General features: G+C 43.4%; 1 protein-coding gene across 1 annotated transcript in view; it reads right to left on the reverse strand.

The window, feature by feature from the left end:
* Positions 1–21,738, reverse strand: part of LOC121268931 (proto-oncogene Wnt-3) — a 97,375-nt gene that overhangs the window by 38,533 nt on the left and 37,104 nt on the right. Inside the window, exon 3 of the mRNA XM_041173208.1 lies at positions 10,257–10,522. Within this exon, the coding sequence (XP_041029142.1) occupies positions 10,257–10,522 (266 nt within the window). The remainder of the gene's footprint in view (positions 1–10,256; positions 10,523–21,738) is intronic.

A 21,738-nucleotide genomic window follows, 5' to 3' on the forward strand; every position in this document is an offset into this window, starting at 1 on the left:
TATCTGTTACCAGCACATTAATGCTGTGGTGCCTGAAATAAATCCAGTAAAACCGGTCTCATGGGACTTATTTATTACCCAAGAGGGCACTCGGACAAGAAATTCAGTAAACAAAAGAGGAAGACTAGCATTTATGTAGCGCCTTTCATGACCACAGAATGCCCCAAAGTGTTTTACAGCCAATTAAGTACTTTTGAAGTATAGTGATCATTTTAATGTAGGAAATGCATTAGCCAATTTGTACACAGCAAGATCCCACAAATAGCAATCAGGTAGTGACCAGATAATCTGTTTTAGTGATGTTGGTTGAAGGATAAATAATGGCCAGGACACTGGGGAAAACACCTCTGCACTTCTTCAAAATAATGTCATGGGATCTTTTGTGCCCACCTGAGAAAGCAAATAGTGTCTGATTTGATGTTTCATCCAAAAGGCAGCACCTCCAACTGTGCAGTACTCCCTCAATAGTGCACAAGAGATTACGTGCTCAAGTTTCTGGAGTGGCATTTGAGCCCGCAATCTTCTGAGTCAAAAGAAAGAGTGCAAAAGCTGAAGGACTGTGCGTCCCTGTCATTCAGGTATTGGCCCACTAGGAATTGAAGTCTGCATATTGCATTGCCAATGGCAGCAGCCCTCAAGACCATTAAAAGCCAGCAACTCCATCTATAGAATAGGCACCTTTAATCTAATAATATGATGCAGGGAACCTCTGAGATGAGGCTTATGCAAAATGGATTCCAAACTAGGAAGAACGAGATTTGGAGAGGGGGTGGGGTGACCAAAACTCAGCCAAAGGGATGGATTTCAAAGGAAGTCGGAATGGTGGTGATGGATTTCACATGGGATTTCTATACAATAGGACACAGGCAACAGAAGACTCTACCACCATTTATGAGTAGGTGCAAAAAACAACCATGTGCATTTCTATCATGCCTTTGGAGCTGCATTACCAAACAACATGACACTGAATCACATGGGTTATTAGGATAGGTGACCAAAAACTTGGCCAATGTAGTAGGTTTTAAGGAGTGTCTTAAAGAAAGAGAGGGAAGAAAGGTGGAGAGGCATAGTGAGGGAATTCCAGAGCTCAAAGGCTACTGAAGGCACAGCCACCTATGTAGGGCTGTTGGAAAATGCGGACGCATGAAGTGCCAGAATTAGAGGAATGCAGTTTTCTCAGAGAGATGGGTTTATGGCACAGTTAGAAATAGAGTCAATTTCATTGAAGGAGTGCTGTTAGTCACTGGAGTATTTTACAGACAGCAATTTGCCAGGGCGAAGAGAGAGTAGATTAGATCAGTTGAAGCAGGCCTGTTTATATTCCTTCTCGCAGCCTAACTTCTCAAAGTGACTTATACGGATTACGCTTCTGTTTTAGAAGAGTCCTGATTAAGAATGACTGACACATACCTGTAGGGTGCCTAATCATCAGTGCGTGCCAGAAAGACACACTGGCTTCACGCCACCTGTCTGTTTATACACAGCAAACACCTGGATGGGATGTTTTTCGTGCCAGAATAGCTAATGTCTCATTTACAGTGCCAAGCTTGTTCTGAAGTGTAATCTACTGTCTGACATTTCCACCACTAGAGAGTTACCACGGTAAATGGAGTCATTCCCTCTTTAACTATGCTGTCAGGCACTACACCATTTCTAGCTCCCTTTTCTTCCCTTTAGCCTCCAAATATGATGTTGCATCTCAGGCCTATGCCTACTTCTTCCAAATCTCCCTGGTTTTATCCCTTCAGTCTTCGTTTAATCTTTTTACAGCACTGAGGCTATGCTGAATATAGTCTTAAACACCATTCTTTGTGACTGTCTACATGGTGTACTATCCCCTCTTTGAAATCCATAGTTAACGATGCCATTATTCTCAACTGCCCCACATGATAGAACTGCCTTTACATAGGCAGTTGCCCTAATACATCTGCCCGAAATCAGCAACTCCATGTCCCACTCATCATCAACAATATGCTTAGCTCTTTCCTCTCCTAATCTCCATATTACATCACCCACAGGAATGGCTTCAGCGTTCATATTATGACACCCAACTCTAACTCACCATCTCCTCTGTTGACTGTATGACTACCTCCATGCTCTCGGACTGTCTCTTTAACATCAAGGAATGAATGAGTCCAATTTGGTCCAATGCAAGACCAGAACTCCCATCATAGACCCGCCTATCCACCCCAATCACCAAGGTACATAGTCAAAACTGACATACCTGTGCACACCCTGTGACAAGCCCCAACAGAGTGTCCCATACATTGATGGTCATGTTGGTGCGAGCAGAGGCTTTGCCCCCGTGCAAACTTATTAAGAGATATAGGTTGAAGGGGGTAATTGGGGTTGAGGTATAGATCAATCATGTTCTGAATTAAATGGTGGAACAGGCTTGAGGGGCTGAATAGCCTACTCTAGTTATTATGTTCCACAAGGCCATACAAGAACTCACCATTCAAAATTGCCCTTCATTTCCTTCTGATTCTGAATATCTGTCATTGTATAGTGTAAGGTCATATTCAACCCTGTGTGACACTAAGGAGTGCCAGCAAAACTGAGGTTAGTTGGTGACAAGGAATTCAAAAAGAAAACCTTGCCATGGCACATAGAAAGATGACTGCAATTGGCAGTGGCCAATCATTGCAATCTCGGGATTTTCTTGCAGGAGTTCTTCAGGGACGTGTCCTTGACCCAATGTTTTCAGCTGCTTTGTCAATAACCTTCCCTCTATTAGAATGTCAGAACATGTTAACTGTTAATTCCATATTCTCAGCACCTGATCATCCGACAATGAAGCAACCAAGCCTACCTACAGCAAGACCTGGAAACATCCAAACATGGGCTGCTAAGTAGCAGGTAACATTCAATACAGGTAATGACCATCTCGGACAAGAGACTCTTGTGTTCAAAACTTTAAGGGTATCAGCATTGCCAAGTTTCCCACCATATATTGAAGGTCGGCTGTGAACAAAAGCTGAATGCAAACAACCACACAAAACAGTGGCTGGAGAGCTAGGACACAGGCTGGGTAAATCTGTGCTGAGGAATTCACCAACTGACCAATGCTCCCTACAAAATTTTGTGGTTATATGCAGCCAGCTTTTGCAACACGTGGTAGCTTTGGATGTTTTAGTGTGGTGTACAGGGCTGTGATAGTTAATAGGGGAAAAAAACCTGTATCTCTCAGGCATGCAGCTTAGTGGGAGCATTTCTTCTGACCTCTCAATACCTCTCCACTATCTACATGCTCCATTTAGAAGTGTTATAAACTTCTCAGGATTCCTCTGTATGGAAGCAGCCGCAGTAATATTAATGAAGCTTCAGCCCATTCAGGACAAAGAAGTTTGATTGTTGGCAGCCCTGTTGCTGGTCTCAATCCTCTCCCTCTCCATCACCAGTGCACTACCACTGCAGTAGGTATGAAATACAGGATGCACTGCAGCAAAACATCAAAATTACTTTGATAGCATCTCTGGTCCCTACAACATCTGTCACTTAGAACAACAAGAACCATCACCTCCAAGTTATCCTCCAAGTCATATATCATCCTGCCTTATTACCATATATCTCACACACAGCCATACACAAAAATACACACACACACCCATATACACACACACACACACACACACACACACACAGACATACACACCCATACACACACACCCATGCACAAACCCATACGCACACACACACCCATACACACACACACACACACACACACCCATACACACACACACACACCTATACACACACACGTACACACATATACGCGCACATACACATATACACACACATACATATACACACACACATATACACACACACACATATACACACACACACCCATACACACATATACACACACACACCCATATATCATATTTCCATCATCATTGCTGGTCAATATCCTGGAATTCTTCAGCTCAAGCCATTGTGAAAGCAATATACCCAAAGGACTGCAGCAGATCAAGGGGAAGGCCGACTATCAGTCACTCAGGCCTGTATATGTGGTTTTGTCAATGTCGCCCACATTCTGAGACCAAATGAAAGAAAATATCCACTGCCAGTTAGCACTGTTCACTTTGGGCAGGATTTACCTGCCACTCAGACATGGCCTTTGGAAGTGAGTGGGTGTTGGGGTAGTGGGAATTTGCAGAGCAGTGCTTCAGATCAGCCACTCAATGCATTCCCATTTCTGGACAATCTTGCTGGGGATGGGTGAGCGATGGAAGCGGCTATCTATCCAGTCATGACAGACAGCCAGTTCGTGGCAAGTAACTGGCTGGTTGGGATCAGATTGGGGATGCTGCCAGAATCTTACTGAAGAGGAATCAGCAAGGCTTCCTTCATTTATTCCCCCTTGCTCCCTGAAGGCAGTTTTGCCACAGGGTCATAGCTAAGGCTGCAGGCCATCCTGTGGAACGACTTCCTCTCCAAAATAGTGGCCTGGCAGCTGTGGCCAAAAGCCATTTCAATAATTTCACACTTCTTCCGAAGGCTCCTGTATCTCGAGGGGCCCTCGGATTCTCCTGCCTGCAGAAGCAGCAGCAGCTTCCTGTCCCAGGTGGAGGAGGCTGCCGACAGGACATTGCTGTGGGCCCACCCATTAGGCCATCTGGGGTCCTGTTCCACCCACCACTCTTGATTGGCTGGTGCTCCCAGGGCCTTGACTGGCTGCCTTTGGTCAGATCACGCAGGCGGGTGGCTGAGCATCATCAGTGAGGTCGGGCTTGACTTCAGCAAATTTTCACAGGCGGTAGGATTTTGCCCATTTCTCAGTTTGCTAACACTCCACACCCCCTGCTTTAAAATGATTCCTTAGTTATGCTGCAACTCATTTACGGCAGTATTCATTTGGCCACTTTTGCAACATTCAAGTATACATTTTACATTGCAATACCGTCTAATTCCCAAACATTGAGATTACGCAAACCATCAAAGTGATGAATTCGTTTGACTTGTCACACCAGTTCCCAATTTATACCACAATTGCAGCTTGGAATGACCCTGCAGCAATAGCATGCAAATAATCTCAAATCCGTTTTGTACATTGTTCAGGGTGGTTGTGGCTTATACACAGAGGTCAGCTATAGGTTGTGTTAATGTAAGTAAAGCACAGTCTCATCAGGCGCTATTGTTTGGACGATTGAAGATAGGGGCAAAAGTAAAATACTGTGGATGCTGGGAATTTTAAATCAAAACGAAAAACGCTGGAATACTCAGGAGGTCAGGAAGCATCTGTGGGGAGAAATAGAGTTAACATTTCAAATTTCTGATTTTTTATCAGGATTGAAGAAAGGTAGAAATGTAAGAGTTCTTAAGCAAGGAGATGGGGAAGGACAAGATGAACAAAAGGGAAGGCCTGTGATTGGGTGAGGGCAAAAGAGATTAAATAACTAAAGGTTTTCTGATGCAAAAGGCAAAGAGAGTGGTAATGGGTATAGTAAAGAAGCAAAGATAAGACATGATTGGCTAAATAGCAGGCAAGTGAATACAACATGAAGGGATAAAGAAAGAAACAAGCAGAAAAAAAACCTCAAAAAACACATAGAATAAAATGAAGGCAGAGGTTATGATCTAAAGTTGTTGAACTCAATATTGAGTCCAGAAGGCTGTAGAGTGCCAAGGCAAAAGATGAGGTGCTCCTCCTCGAGCTTCTGAATGGCTTCATTGGAGAACTGCAGCAGACCGAGGACAGAATGGTGAGCATGGGAGCAAGGTGGAGAATTAAAATGACAAGTGACATGAAGCTCAGGGTTATGCTTGTGGACTTAGCAAAAGTGTTCTGCAAAGCAGTCGCCCAGTGTATATTTGGTCTTCCCAATGTAGAGGAGACCACATCGGGTACAGTGAATACAGTGTACTAAACTGAAAGAAGTACAAGGAGATCACTGTTTCACTTAGAAGGAGTGTTTGGTGCCTTGTGCAGTGAGAATGGAGCAGGTGAAAGGACAAGTGTTGCATCTCCTGCACGGAAAGGTGCCGAAGGAGAAGAAGAGGATGTTAGGGTGACTGAGGAGGGGGGTAAAGTGTCGCGGAGGGAATGTTCCCTATGGAATGCTGAAAGGGGAGGGCAGGGGAACATGTGTTTGGTGGTTGCATCATCCTGGAGTTGGTGGAAATGGCAGAGGGTGATCCTTCAAATACAGAGGCTGGTGGACTGGAAAGTGAGGACAAAGGGGAACCCTATTGTGGGTCTGGGAGGGAGAGGAAGGGGTGAGAGCAGAAATGCAGGAAACAGATTAGACATGGTGGAGGACCCTGTCAACACGTTGGGAATCCTCGGTGGAGCAAAAGGAAAGACATTTCGGAAGTGCAGGTGTGGAAGGCTGCATTGTCGGATCAGATGTGACGGAGATGGAGAAACTGGGAGAATGGAATGGAGTCCTTACAGGAGGCAGGGTGTGAGGAAGTGTAGTTGAAGTAGCTGTGGAAGTGGGTGGGTTTGTAGTGAACATTAGTAGCCAGCCTATCTCCAGAAATTGAGACTGAGAATTCGAGGAAGAGAAGAGAAGAGTCCGAGATGGACCAAAGAGATTGGAAACAAAATCAATGAAATTTTCCAGTTCATGGTGAGAACAGGAGGCTGCACAGATACAGTCATCAATGTACTGGAAAAAATAGGTGAGAGAGGGGGCCTGAGTAGGACTGGAATAATGAACGTTCCATATATCCCAGAAAAAGGCAGGCACAGCCAGAACTCATGCTGGTACCCATAGCAATACTTTTATTTGAAGGAAGTAAATGGAAGTAAAGGAATAGTTGTTCAGAGTGAGAGCAAGCTCAGCCAGATGGAGGAGAATATAGTGGATGGGGATTGGTTGGGCCTTCATTTGAGAAAGAATTGGACAGCTCTGAGACCATCCTATTGGGGGAATGGAGATGTAGGTATGGAGGGGATGTCCATAGTAAAGAGGAGACAGAGGCAGCAATCTGGAAGCTGTTGAAGTGACGTAGGGAATCAGAAGAGCCACATGTATAGGTAGGAAGAGACTGTACAAGGAGAGAAAATTGGAGTCAAGATAGGAAGAAATAAGTTCAGTGGGGCAGGAACAGACTGAAACAATGGGTTGACCAGGGCAGACTTATTTATGGATTTCTCTCCACAGATGTCACCTGAGCTGCAGAGTATTTCCAGCATTTTAAAAATTTTTATTGGACACTTTGTTCTGTGGGTTTTGGGAGACTGTTGTGTGCCTCTATGTTGCCCAATAGGAACATATGAACAGGATAGGCCATTTGGTCTGTCGAGCCTGCTCTTGTCATTCAATTTGGTTATGGCTGATCGTCTACGTCAAAACCACTTTCCTGCGCTATCTCCATATCCGTTGATGTCATTAGTCTCCAGAAATCTATGGATTTCTGTCTTGAATATACTCAATGATTGAGCTTCCACAGCCCTCTGGGATAGAGAATTCCAAAGATTCACCACCATCTGAGTGAAGAAATTCCTCCTCATCTCATGTCTTAAATGGCCTATCCCTTATCCTGAGATTATGTCCACTGTTTCTAGATTCACCAGCTAGGGGAAACATCTACATTCACCCTGTCACTCCCTCTAAGAATTTTGTAAAGTTTCAATGAGGTCACCCCTAATTCTTCAAAACTCAAGGGAATTTGGACCCAGTCTTCCCAATCTCTCCTCATATGACCATCCCACCGTCCCAGGGATTAATCTGGTGAATCTCTGTTGCACTCCCTCTATGGTAAGTATATCCTTCCTTGGATAAGGGGGCCAAAACTGTGCACAGCACTCCAGGTGTGGTTTCACTAAGGCTCTGTACAATAGCAGCAAGACATCTTTACTCCTGTACTGAAATCCCATTGTGATGAAGGCCAACATACTATTTGTCTTCCTAATTGCTTGCTGCATCTGCATGGTAGCTTTTTGAGATTCATGAACAAGGACACCCGGGTCCCTTTGAACATCAACACTTCCCAATCTCTCACCATTATAGAAATACTCTGCCTTCTTGTTTTTTTCTACCAAAGTGAATAACTTCACATTTATTCATGTTACACTCCATCTGTCGCGTTCTAGCCCATTCATTTTGACTTCCTGAACTCTCCTTGCATCCTTCTCACAACTTAAGTTCCCACCCAGCTTGGTGTCATCAGCAACTTTGTAAATATTACAATTGGTCCCCACATCCAGATCATTTATATAGATTGTGAACAGCTGTGGACCTAGAATGGATCCTTGCCGTACCCTACTAGTAACAGCCTGGTGGTCTGTGTAATTAGGGAGTGCGAGGGCAATGGCAAGCCTTGGAACAACAAAATAAAATCACCAAAATTACCAGACCAATAAACCTTTTGTAAATCCTCACAGTATACCTGCTGGCTTCTCTAAACCTAAATCCTCCTTGCCTCAGCAATTTTGGGGTGTCAATTCATACAGGCGAGAAGGTGGCTGGGGGACACTGAAGTGATATTGATGCAAAATAAGTTCACCAGGTCATTACTGCTTTACTTGAGTGCACACGCCAATTTCAGGCTGAGTGCTTCAGCCATCTGTTGGAAATGACAGTGGAAATGGGGGCATAGGTGAGCAGGGATCTAACATACCTGATTCCTGTTGAAGCGTGGTTACGATGTGGAAAATCCAGACCATGGTGTCACTTTATCAGCCCCAAATCATCAGGGGCTTATTCATACATCCACATTTTTGTGGGCTTGGAAATGAATGTGTTTCTACTATAAAGTACAGCCATTGGAGGGAGACCAAACATCTTTACTTGTAATGTGCAAACACTAGAAAACCAGAATACCTATCCATTCCCTCACGTTTGCTCCTCAATTTGGTAAGAAGCAAATTGTCCACCATTCCTTGTGACGGTATTTGATTTTCTGTTTGATCCTCTCTGGGAAATCTCCCACAGAAATGAGAGAAACTGCAATCAAATGGACAGATAGGTGGCAGATGAAGATCAATGCGGAGAAGTGTAAGGTGATACACTTTGGTACAAAGAGCATGGAGAGACAGTATGAAATAAAGGAGGGTGTACAGGAGCACCCCCTTTATGTACGTAAATCATTAAAGGTGGCAGGACAGGTAGCGAGAGCTGTTTCTAAAGCATACAATATCCTAGGATTCATTAATAGGGGCATAGAGTACAAGAGCAGGAAGGTTAGGGTTGAACTTATATAAGACACTGGTTAGACCTCAGCTGGAGTACTGTGTACAGTTCTGGACATCATACTATAGGAAGGATGTGAATGCATTGGAGAGAGAGCAGAAGAGGTTTACGAGAATGGTTCCAGGGATGAGACACTTCAGTTATTAGGAAAGATTGGAGAAGTTGGGACTGTTTTCCTTGGAGAGAAGGCTAATAGGAGACTTGATAGAAGTTTTCAAAATCATGAGGGGTCTGGACAGAGTAGATAGGGAGAAACTGTTCCTGCTCGTAAATGGAGCAAGAACCAGAAGGCAAAGTGTTTTGCTAAAAAAGCAAATGCGAGGTGAGAAAAAACTTTTTCACACAGCGACTAGTTAGGGTTTGGAATGCACTGCCTGGAAGTGTGGAGACAGATTCATTGAGGCATTCAAGAGGGCATTGGATGATTATTTAAATAGAAACAATGTACAGGGTTGCAGGGAAAAGTCAGGAAATTGACACAAAGTTAGAATGCTCAGAGAGCCAGTGCAGACACGATGGGCTGAATGGCCTCCTTCTGCACCGTAACAATTCCGTGATAAATTTAAATGAATGATAACACTGCACAACTGTGACTGCACTGAAATAGTAGCTGCAGGGTAATACACATCCAACTCGCCTTTCTGCCACCCCCCCCTTCACTTCAACTAATGCAATCTCATCAGTCAAACTCAGTTGGTGTAACTTTTGCCGCCGAGTCAGGAGAGTGTGCATTCAGTCCTTATTCCAAAACAGAAATGCTTGATCTAGTCATCACCTCAGTGCAGTACTGAGGGAGTGCTGCATTGTTGGCCAACTGTCCTTCAGATGAAATCCTAAACTGAAACTTCAAAGTAAGCCTGAAGTCATTTAAAAACCTCATTCAAAGTGTCCCAGTGAATATTCTTGTCTCACAGCATAAAAAAAACTTATTTGCACAAAATGGCTATCATTCTTTGTCAAAATATTCAAAATAAATTTCAATCCAAAATTTAAATTAAAAACTATGGCTTTTCGAGTTAACCTCATTTCAACCCTACTTAATCCAGTCAAAAACAAATTGTGCTCCCATTCATCCTACACGGTCCAGTTCAAAGCTATCTGATTCCTTACCGTCCGTCCAGCCTCATTGTTGTGCCGGTTCATAGCAGATCTGGCATCTGGCCTGTTCTCTCGCGCATCGGCAAACTCCCTGGACACCAGTACACCAAATTCAGCATCCTCACTGCAGCCCCCCCATTTCCAGCCTTCGCCTGGTGGGCCCTTGTGGTGCGAATCACAGCCACAGATAGTGTTGGAGCCCTCAGCGCAAGAGCGTGTCACGGCAAACGCTACTCCGGCTGAGGCAATGGCATGGACAAAGGCGGATTCCCGGGTGGCTGGAAGACAAAAGACCGAAAGGAGACAGGAGATCAGGATGTGCATAGCTTTCAACACAACCACAGAGAAGAAGTCAATGGGGCATGTTTTTTAATATGCACTAACAACATGATTTAACTGTAAACCATTGTGAACATGTCTGTTGCCAATGTTTATGTTTCTTTCATGCTTTGAAATTTAATTTGTATATATTAAATAGCAGACGTGGTATTGTGGGTTAAAGAGAGTTGTGCTTCTTCTGAGAATCTATTGCTGAAATGATAATGAACCTAAACAATGCTTCAATTTTGCTTCCATTTTTGTTCGGTTTTATTTTGTTTACAAGACCAAGGATTAGAAACAGTATTAGAAAACTGGCCTGGGGTGTGTCGCTAAACACAACTGTGAGGGTATCAAATTAATTTACATCTTACAAATAGTTCTGACTTAATTAATGTATTTATTGCTGCAAATCCATCGGCCCTTGTTCAAGGAAAATATTTTAAACTGAGTGAAAAGGGATTTTTAAAAAAGTTTTTGATCTTCATCATAAATTTGCAATCGTGTCATTTTTCCAGGATAATTTTCCTATTTTTCCTCCTCTCATTTGTGTCCAGTCCCCATGCTTCATTCTTCGTTCTTTGTGAGTTATTTAAAGTGTGGGGGTATCACAGTCAAACCTGATCCCATGCTCAATTTTCAACAAGTGCTACTAGATAATAGTTAGGAGAGGGGTCTTTAACTTACTTTTTCCCAACTTACTCAGAGATATCAAGACCTGTAGCAAGGTAGCTGTTGCATATTTTTCTGGAATTATATATAGTGCTACTGAAACTTAGCAATTAGAAGAGGCACAATGGTGAGATTGCCCCCTTGAAAGGAGCACTTATGAAGTCAGTTCTCTTTAATAAAGGACACTGAAGGCGAGAATCTCCAAATCAACATGACACATGCTGAGATGCCCTGTCCAAAGATGATGAGAGTCACTGTTAAAAATTATGAATTTTCCTTATTAAATGGAACTTAGATGGTGACATTTCTATTGAGAGGTACTAATAGTGAGGTTCCTCTCATTAAAAAGGCCATAGATGTTGACATTATCTCATTAAAATGAATGATGTATTATGTAGAGTTATTACATATTTATTACATACAATTATTATTATGGTGTAATTTAAAACGTCACTGATGGTGAGCCCCACCTCATTTAAAGGAGTACCAGTGGTAATAATTACGCTTTCAACTGAGTCTCAGTTTTCTGATAATCTTGAGTTCTTCTTTCATGACATCAACAAATCCCATCCATTGAGTTGCACACTCGGCACTCCCTTCAAACCGCCCATTATTAGTTTGCGAATTACACTGGAGCCTTTTGGCAATGAGATCAAATTAGATGGAATTACATCTGATTTTTACATCAATTCATTCAATAGCAAATTTTGTTATGTAATAACAGATATATTTTAATAGCTTTGTATAATATTTCTCTGGACATTGTTTTAATGAAAATAGTATCCCATTTATTTTAAGTTAATTAACCTCAAGCCTCCATTAAAAACAAATCGGGGAAATTAAAGAATCTCCTAATATTTTCATGTTGTAATTATAGCATGTTATGATTTTGCCCCATAAATTTATTATCTTTGGAAGAACTTACTTACTTACTTTCTTCCTTTCTGTCTTTCTTTCTTTCTGTCTCTCTCTCTCTCTTTCTTTCTCTCTTTCCTTCCTTCTTTCTCTCTTTTTTTTTCTTTTTTTCTCTCTTTTTCTTCATTCCCACGATACCTGGAGTGGCACGAGAGCAATCCCACGATATGTCCTTAACTCTTTCGTTCCCCTCCTTGTGTGGGAGTAAGTGTCAGCCCTATGTTCAGTGCCTTTTCTCCTAACGTAAAGCTGACATGGGGACTTCATAGACTGATGGTCAAAAATTTACATCCTACCGGCTCAGCAGTAATGCATAGGCACTGCCTCATCCTATTACCACAGCATGGCATGGCTCTGTTGGAAAATTATGCAAGGCACACAAGAACAAGGTTGCACTCATTTGTGATGCCATTGAACAGAAAAATAGTTTGCCACAGCTCATGTGGAGAATGGTCCCTTAGTGAGATAGTCAGAGATGGCAATGTCTGTGAAATTGCCCCTGCAAGAACCAGCGCTTTCAGGAGACAGGGGAGAGTAAAAATGGGTGAAGGTGAGAAAAAAACGCACACAACAGGAGCACGTCACCACATTGCAACACTCCTACATTCACTTGCTCAATATAAGTGTTTTATTTCTTTTGAAATATTCCACCCCATATCCAATCCTCTTCTATCCTGTACACAAGGCACTTGTGTCCGGGCAAATATTCGTTCCTTAACCAATGTTATTTCCTTCTTTTCTGTGGGATCTTGCTGTGAACAAATTGGCTGCCACATTTCCTGTACTGCAACAACGATTACACTTTAAAAAGTGGTGAGGCTATAAAGCATTTTGGAAAGCCCTGTTATTGTGAAAGGCGCTACTTAAATGCACAGTTTTCTCTTTTTATAGTGCTGTATTGTCCCTGGGGTTCAATCTGGCCCCTGCTCTTTTACAAGGCAGCTCTTCTTCACCAATGAGCCTTCCCAGGGGCTGTTGGCCAACTGCAGCATGTGTCAAAGCATAGTTCAACCTTGCCTCAACTTGATGGCCCACCCTCACTATTTCCCAGCAGGAGATAATCAAGAGTGGGAACCTTGGCTATTTATTTCCTCCTTGGCCCAGGAACACTGAGGCCATTTGCCATGAAGTAGACCATTCAGCCCCTTGAGTCTGTTGTGCCCATCAGTTAGATCATGGCTGACCTGTACCTTTTCTCCATTTATCCACCTTGGTTCAGTAACACTTAATATTATTGTCTAACTAGAATCCATGCGCCCAACTGAGACGAGCTATTCAGCACCTCTTGGATACTGATCCAGTAAATAGTGTGGACAGTTATACTTAGTTTCATAATGGAGACATTGGAGACATGCATTGCCTGTTCTCGATTTATTCACATTTCTCTGTCTAGCACAGATAATGCTGTCAATCATCCCTGGCAGTCTACCCTCTATTATTGTGTCAGTGTATTGCAGCATGTGTGGCTGAATATGGAAAGCTGCACTATATAAAGAAAAGGAAGGAAAGAAAGAAATAAGGAAAGACCAAAGGAAAGGGAGAAAGACAGGCTTACATTTATACAATATTTTCACAACCCTCAGGCTGTCCCAAAGCACTGAATAGCTCATGAAGTACTTTTGAAATGTAGTCAGTGCTGTAGTATAAGAAAAGCAACAGTCAAGTTGAATGCAGCAGACACCCACAAACTGAACTGAAATTAATAACCAGATCATTTGTTGTAGTTGTTGGTTGAAGGAGAAATGTTGTCCAGGACACCTGGAGAACTCCCCTGTTCTTCTTTGACGGAGTGCAATCTTTTACATCAACTATTCCTTTAGGGCTTCAGTTTGAGCTGTCATACAAGAAGTGGCAATTCTCACATTGCAGCACTCCCTCAGTCCTGTGCTAAGAGTGTCGGCCTAGATTATGTATTCAAATCTTACATTTCATAGAGATCCAGTTTACCCATAACACTCAAGAAGCTTGACACCATCTGGGACAAGGTAGCCTGCTTGATTGGCACCGCATCCACAAACATTCACTCCCTCCACCACTGACGCACAGTAGCAGAATGTGTACCACCTACAAGATACACTGCAGAAACTCACCAAAGCTCCTTAGACAGTATCTTCCAAACCTAAGACCACTACCACTTAGAAGGACAAGGGCAGCAAATAGATGGGAACACCACCACCTGGAAGTTACCCTCCAAGTGACTCACATTCTGAGTTGGAAATATATTGCCATTCCTTTACTGTCACTGGGTCAACATCCTGGAACTCCCTTCCTAACAGCACTGAGGGTGTACCTGCACCACATGGACTGCAGCAGTTCAAGGAGGTAGCTCATCATCACCTCCTCAAGGGCAACTAGGGATGGGCAATAAATGCTGGCCCAGCCAGTAAAGCCCACATCACATGAATGAATAAAATTAATGTAATGTTTGGAAGCAGGCTCTCTGCATCTCTATCAGTGCTCAGGTCCATAATGTCACCTTTGCTCACAAAAATCAAGTCCTAGTTGATTTAACAAAGAGACCTCCTGAACTGACTTTCAAAAGTGGCATCTTGAAACTAAATGGTTTCCCCAAACCTAACTAAGAATGACCAGGGAAACTTTGTATTGTCATGAAGACCCAACTGGCTCACTAATGTCCTTCATGGAGCCTCCCTCCCCTACCCTGACTGCCCCAAATGTAGCAATGTGACTCTCACTGCCCTCTGGATAACTAACCATGGACAATAAATGTCATCTTATCACATCCCAAAACCCAAATGGCAAAATGGTGGAAGATGTAAAAAATGATGTTTGTGTTTAACTCTTTGTCTTAAATGTCAGAAAAGGAAGGTGAGTCCGAGATAAGGCTGTTGAATTGTCTTGTGACAGAAAGATGGAGGAGTAGAAGGTATGGGAATGACCTGGTGCCAGGAGCAGAACAAACTCATGTTAAGACAAAAGAAATTGACTGTAAATGAGCTGCAAAAAAAAACACGATGGAAGAGCAATGGATAAAGACCCATGAGACACAATCATTCTAAGTGTCGATAGAGGAGTGGGGATGTCCTGGGACGATATGAGAGAGTAAGTGTGAGACAGTGATGCTAGAGGTGTGGGAATGTCCTGTGACAGCTCAGGACAGAGGCTGACTCTCATGCCTAGAAAATGAGCTCCATTACCTGCTGAGTGTCTGAATCTGCCTTTGTTAGCTCGGTGTCACACTGTATTATTAATACAATGGAGAGAGTTACTTCAGGCAACGTTACCCACTGCAGAGTTCTGGCATTCCCTGACAAATCGTAGCAACAGCCAACTATTCTTAATTCTAGTGTGTCCCCAATCGGGTGGGATAGACTAGGAAATCCCTATTGAAACACTTTCATCAAAATGACTAAAGGGCGTGTGAATGGCGCAGCTATGGCCGTAATCACTAGTTCGCGCTGATATAGTTTGCCCTCTCTCGCAGTGGGGTACAAGCTTAACTCTTTTTCTCAGTATAAGCTTATTTTGCTATTTTTAATCCCTTTAGCTCATGAAGCATCAAAACTGATCCTGAGCATTTCTGCCCAGAAGCAAATAATGATTTTTTTTTTATTTAAAGGAGATATGCTTTAAAAATGTAATTTAAATGGCAGTAATGAGGCAGAACCAGGCCGTAACATCTTGTCGGGTCTGGTGACCTGGTGCTCGGAGGTTGGGTTGAGGGGCGGCGCGGATCAGGGTGAAGGTGTCCCCGGCCACGACATGCACACACTCCCCGCTAATCTCAGCACTCTGTCCCCACAGCCCCAGACCTGATTGACGAGCGAGAAATTTCAGAAGCAGAGAGAAAAAAAAATCTACCACATCTCCTCTGAACAGAGGAGAGGAGACAGACCACGGGGCGCAAACAACTCGAAATATATGAGGGGAGCTGTTCGAGATAAATTTAAAAAGGGATCAATTCTCTCTGACTCTGACACTGCTGATAGCTCAAATCGTGCTATTATATATACATCACACTCGATTCATCTCGGCAAATGGAATAATTCACTCTTTTTTTTGAAAAAATGGATTAATTAAGGCATTCGTTTCTCAAAATCGACCATTTGATTCGTTCATTTCTTAAAGGGTTGCAGTTTACAGGGAAGGAAACGAATGAATTGTGGAATGAGTTGGCTTTACTGTCTCCACCACACCGAAAGAAAAAAACTGTAGCCACAAATCTCAGCCCCCTCCTCAGCCATTGTATTCAAAATGCAATCAGTCATCATAAACCAATCACTCCAACTGACCCAGTTCTGGGATCTGTCCCCCAAGCCAGTAAAGCCTGCGAATGTAATGATGCATCAGTCACCTGTCAGCCATGTCCACAATATATCTGGATATAGATTATTGGTAATAACACCCATTATTATCACTGTAAGAACAAGTGAATGTAACAGTGACAAGTAATGATTGCAAACAGCCAGCGCTGTCTTCCTGCTACATGTAACTAGCAGTTAACCCGCCCTAAACGAAAATACTTTTTAAGAAATTAAAAGTATGGATCATGGGTACACAGGTACTGTCTCACTCTCTCGGGTGTATTACCATTAAACTATACACTTAGCCAAAACCTAACTCAGTTAAATATAGAGGTCTGGAGATAAACGAATCTGTACAAAAGCAAAATTGTGCGATATTGTTTCTGTTCTAATTTCAGGTCCTTGACCTGAAACAATGTTTCTCTCTCCACCCCCAACCCCGCAGATGCTGCCTGACCTGCTGAGTAGTTCCAGCATTTTCAGTTTTTGATTATATGAAGAAGAATCTCTGTTGGGATTTTGTTCAAAAATATTTCTGTGAGCAGATATTAAAATTGTCAACTCATTCCGGACTAACTGATATTATAGTGCGATGGGGAAAGCGGGAGCTGAGGTGGGGGAGAGGAGGTGTCAGAAGGAGAGGAGGTGTCAGGGGGAGAGGAGGGGTCAGGGGGAGTGGGGGTCGGGGGAGAGGAGGGATCAGAGGAAGTGGAGGGGCAGCGGGAGAGGAGGTGTCAGGGGGAGAGGAGGGGTCAGGGGGAGTGGGAGTCGGGGGAGAGGAGGGATCAGAGGAAGTGGAGGGGCAGCGGGAGAGGAGGGGGTCAGGGGAGAGGAGGAGTCAGGGGGAGAGGAGGGATCGGGCCAGGAGGGGTTGGGGGAGAGGAGGTTTCAAGGGGGCAGGAGGGTTCGGGGGGAGTGGAGGGGCCAGGGTGAGAGGAGGGGTCAGGGGGAGAGGAGGGGTCGGGGAGGGGGGGGATCGGGGAGATGAGGGACAGAGGGAGTGGAGGGCTCAGGGGGAGTGGAGGGACCAGGGGGAGATGAGGGGTCAGGGGAATTGGAGGAGTCAGGGGGAGTGGAAGGGTCAGGGGGAGGGGAGTGGAGGGGTCGGGGGAGTAGAGGGGCCATGGGGAAAGGAAGGGTAAGGGGGAGAGGAGGGTTCAAGGGGAGAGGAGGGGTGAGGGGAAATGCTGAGATTCACGATGTTACCGGACACAGTGGGGTTTGGGTCACTGAGCTCGGACTGAGCCCAGTCTCTGAGTGGAAAAACTTCCAACTGTGCGAACTAGAATTTCTTAAAGCGGATAAATTACAAATGTAAGTTCATAATCTTACTATCATGGAATATATATATATATATAAAACACACGTGATTTCAGTGTTAAAATTATATCCCAGCTCCTGCTCCAGAATAAATGCCCTCGATTCCATTGGTCAAAGCTAATTGTCTCCCATTTGATTGTCTGAAGCTCATTACAATTGGGAGGCAATAAAACTCAACTGTCCTCCCCGATTTCAACTAAACTGTGCGGTGATGTACGGAACAGGGGAGGGGGTATGTTGTGTGTAAGAACCCCTTCTGTTAATAAGCTGTTTAAAAGTGTGTGTGAGTGAAATGGCCCAAGCAGCTCGCTCCTCCGACAGGGCTGCCCATTACTCAGCCTCCAGAACCTTCCCACGAGGTTTTTTTTCTCTCTCTCGCGCGTTCACCAAATGAGATTCCACCTTTATGAATGGGCTGAGAGCCAGGGAATTTCAGACTGGAGGCGTCGCGCAAGTCTCAACACTTTTAGAATATTCCCTTGTGGTGCAGAAAGCAATTGGCCTCGATTGGTCAGAGCCAACATAATAACGCGCAGAATCATTAAAAAAAAAATTCAAAAATGTCCTTGCATATCTCAGTATACAACCACAACAGTTAGATTGTTTATGAATCAAAGATTCTAAACAAGTATAGTTAAATAAGCTATGTTTTGTGTTACATTCTGCAGAAGTGATAGCAAGTTCTAACTGAGAGTTGCTTTAATAACTCTATCCCAAAGGGCAGCATCAATTGGTTCGATGTGCATTCGCTTCTGTAGGTAAATATTCCAGTTCATTCACACAGCAAAACATCACCGTCAGCTGCCTGGCTGCAAGCTTCAAAGTTTAGCAGAAGCGCTGGAAATCAGAGATCGCACCAAAAGGATGCAGTTTCGCCAAATTAGGAAATCCAAAAGCAAATTAGGTAGAAATTAGAACGAGTCAGCTTGTCATGTCTCGTGATTGTTGATATAGAGTCTGGCCTTAGTTTCTTTACTGAAGTTAGGCTGAATTGTAATCTCATCACATGCGTGAGGTCCCTTCAGGGGGTCAGTTTCAATTGGAAATTAGTCTCCCCCGAGCTAGTGTTCTCCTGGGGTTAGTCTCCCACTGTTAGTGCCCTTTTGGGTTAGTCTCCTACTGGGGCTAGTCTCGCACTGGGGTTACTCTCCTACTGGGGTTACTCTCCTTCTGGGGTACTCTCCTTCTGGGGTACTCTCCTACTGGGTTAGTCTCCTACTGGGTTAGTCCTGCACTGGGGTAGTCTCCTACTGGGTTAGTTTCCTACTGGGTTTAGTCTCCCACTGGGGTTGGTCTTCCACTGTGGCTAGTTTCAAACTACAGTTAATCTCTGTATCTGTTTAATTTCCTTTGGGATTAGTCTCTCCCTGGGAATAGTCTCCCTCTGGTGCTAGTCTCTGGGGTTAGAGATGACAAAGGAACAGAGAGGCCCAGAGTTTAGGGAGGAAATCCCACAGTTTAGGGTTAGGCAGTTGAAGGTGCGTTTCTAATGGTGGGGCAAAGAAAATCAGGGATGTACAAGAGGTCAGAATTGGAGGAATGCTGATTTCTTGAAGGGTTGTTGGGTTCCAGGAGGTTACAGAGATAGGGAAGGGAAGATGGAGGGATGTGAACACAGATGAGAATTTTAAATTTGAGGCATTGCTGAACTACGAATCAGTGTATATTAGTGAGCACAAGGATAATGTGTAAATGGGACTTGGTGTAAGCTGCAGAGTTCTGGATGAGATTAAGTTTATGGAGCTGGAACATAAGAGGCCTTCCTGGAGAGCTCTAGAATAATTGAGTTCAGAGATAACACAAACTTGCTTGAGGGATGTCAGCAGCAGATGAGCTGAGGCAGAGCCAGAGGTGGGTGATGTTACTTGGACATAGGTTCACCCATATGTTTGTTGGATAAATTGAACTTCCAATGGGATTGTTATATGTATCTTCTATTCTAACCAGGAGCAAGTATTACAATACCAACAAGACATTGCCTCCTGTGTCTTATAATGTACAAGATATAGCTGAGAGAGAAGATGATTGATTGCCAGGGATATTTTCATGTAAAAATAGTACTAATCATAGAGTTTTGTGTGTATCACAAACATCAACAAAGTTAAATGAATAGCACCGTTCATTGCATCAATACTCCAAAGCAATCTCACACTCTGTTGGTATTACCTCCCTCACTGATCTTACTCCTAATCTCCTGGTGGTTGCCAACCATTTTAATGATTGTTATTCCTTCACTACTGTACTTAGTGAGAATTTTTGTTGGGTGAACCTGTCAGAGGCCATTTGGTCCAACAGCCATCACAATAGAACCAGATCCAACTAGTTCACTAACTTCCTTCAGAAAAGGAAGACTATGTGATATTACCTAGACATTCCCATGTTTCCATTTGCTGTGGCATAGCAAGCCATTCAGTTGTGAAAAATTGTAATAAAATTAGAAAACCATTTTCTCAGAGCTAGTGGCCAATACTTGTGAACTTGTCAACATCATCCACATACTGAGACAAAATAAAAACCAACTTACCTAGACGTTGTACCAAGCAGCCCAGTAAGTTAACCAGTTTCATATCTGAAGATTAGGGGACTGGTGAGGGTGCAGGGTGTTGGGGATGCGGGTTTGGTGGTGTGGTGTGGGGTGGCAGCACAGTGGATTAGTGGTTCAGCTTCCACTTCTGCAATCCAGCTTTGTGGTGAAAGTTACTTCTGTTTACAGATTATCAAAATCCTTTGTGATGTAATTTTTGACTAATCTTATACTTATTCTTAGTATCAAACATGAACGAACAAAACAAGTGGCGATGCCCCTCAGGATAGTTGATGTGGAAGAGACGTGTGCCCTTCTGCATTTGCAACTGATTTGTGGTGTTGGTAGGGTTGCCAACTGCGATGAAAAGTATTCCTGGAGGTTACATCACATGACCTCCCCTATGCTCTGTCAACATATCCATCCTTGAGACGCACTGCGTTCCTACACCATTGGAAAGGAAAGGCTCCTTACCCAATTGGATAATGCTTGACTATCAGCCACACAGCCATTGCTCTCATTTTCAATAATTTTATATCCGGTAAAGAGAAATGTTCAAAGAAAATGAAAAATAAAGCAACTTTTGTTAATGTCCCAATGATTTTTCCCTAGGGTTGCACACACCAGTGTCCTGGAGGCTGATCTTCAATCCCTGGAGACTCCAGCGACCAAGCCCGGAGGGTTGGCAACCCTAGGTGTTAGACAAGGGACGTTGGTAGGATGAAAAGAAGCTTTATCCTACAAGCTGTACCTGAGTACAGTCCCCAAAATGGAAAGTTCCATTCTCCAATGTTACCATACTTCACCTCGATGCATAAAAGTCATTATTAATAAAAAGTGGTATGCAGGAGGTGATATACAGGCTTACGTTAACTTATGAAGCACAAAGCATGTGAAGTTTGCATATAGAAAAGAAAGAACTTGCATTTATATAGCCCCTTTCACAACCTCAAGAATGTGCCAATTACCCATAAGAACGAATCACACATGACACATTTTTTATTATCAAACTCAAGAGATTCAACTCTATAATTGTGAAAGCCATTATATAAATGCAAGTCATTCATTTTCCTTTCCTTTATTTGACAATCATATTTGCCAGCATTAATGACTGGGTATCAAATCAGATGGAGAACCTTGGCCAATGTTTTCCCATCCCTAGGCCAAGGTTTTGTGACCAATTTCATTTAACTGTCACCTTGGCAGGGATCAGCTACTTCAGCCCAGAATGGGGATTGAACATTGAACTCTCTGCTGTGTAAGGCTCAGCACCATATTCCACAGTCCAACCTCACTAACACAAAACCTACTATTTATAGGCTGTAGGTGTTCTCTATTTGCATGGAGAAATGAAAGCCCCACCATCTGCACCTGCTTTGGATTGTTGTTTGGGGCATTCAAAGAGGTAACTAATGACATCATTGCTTTGCTATGGATCTGATCTGTAATTCAGCAGTTTATTTCTTCACAACATCAATGT

This window comes from Carcharodon carcharias, chromosome 23 (assembly GCF_017639515.1).
Source record: "Carcharodon carcharias isolate sCarCar2 chromosome 23, sCarCar2.pri, whole genome shotgun sequence".
Lineage (NCBI taxonomy): Eukaryota > Metazoa > Chordata > Chondrichthyes > Lamniformes > Lamnidae > Carcharodon > Carcharodon carcharias.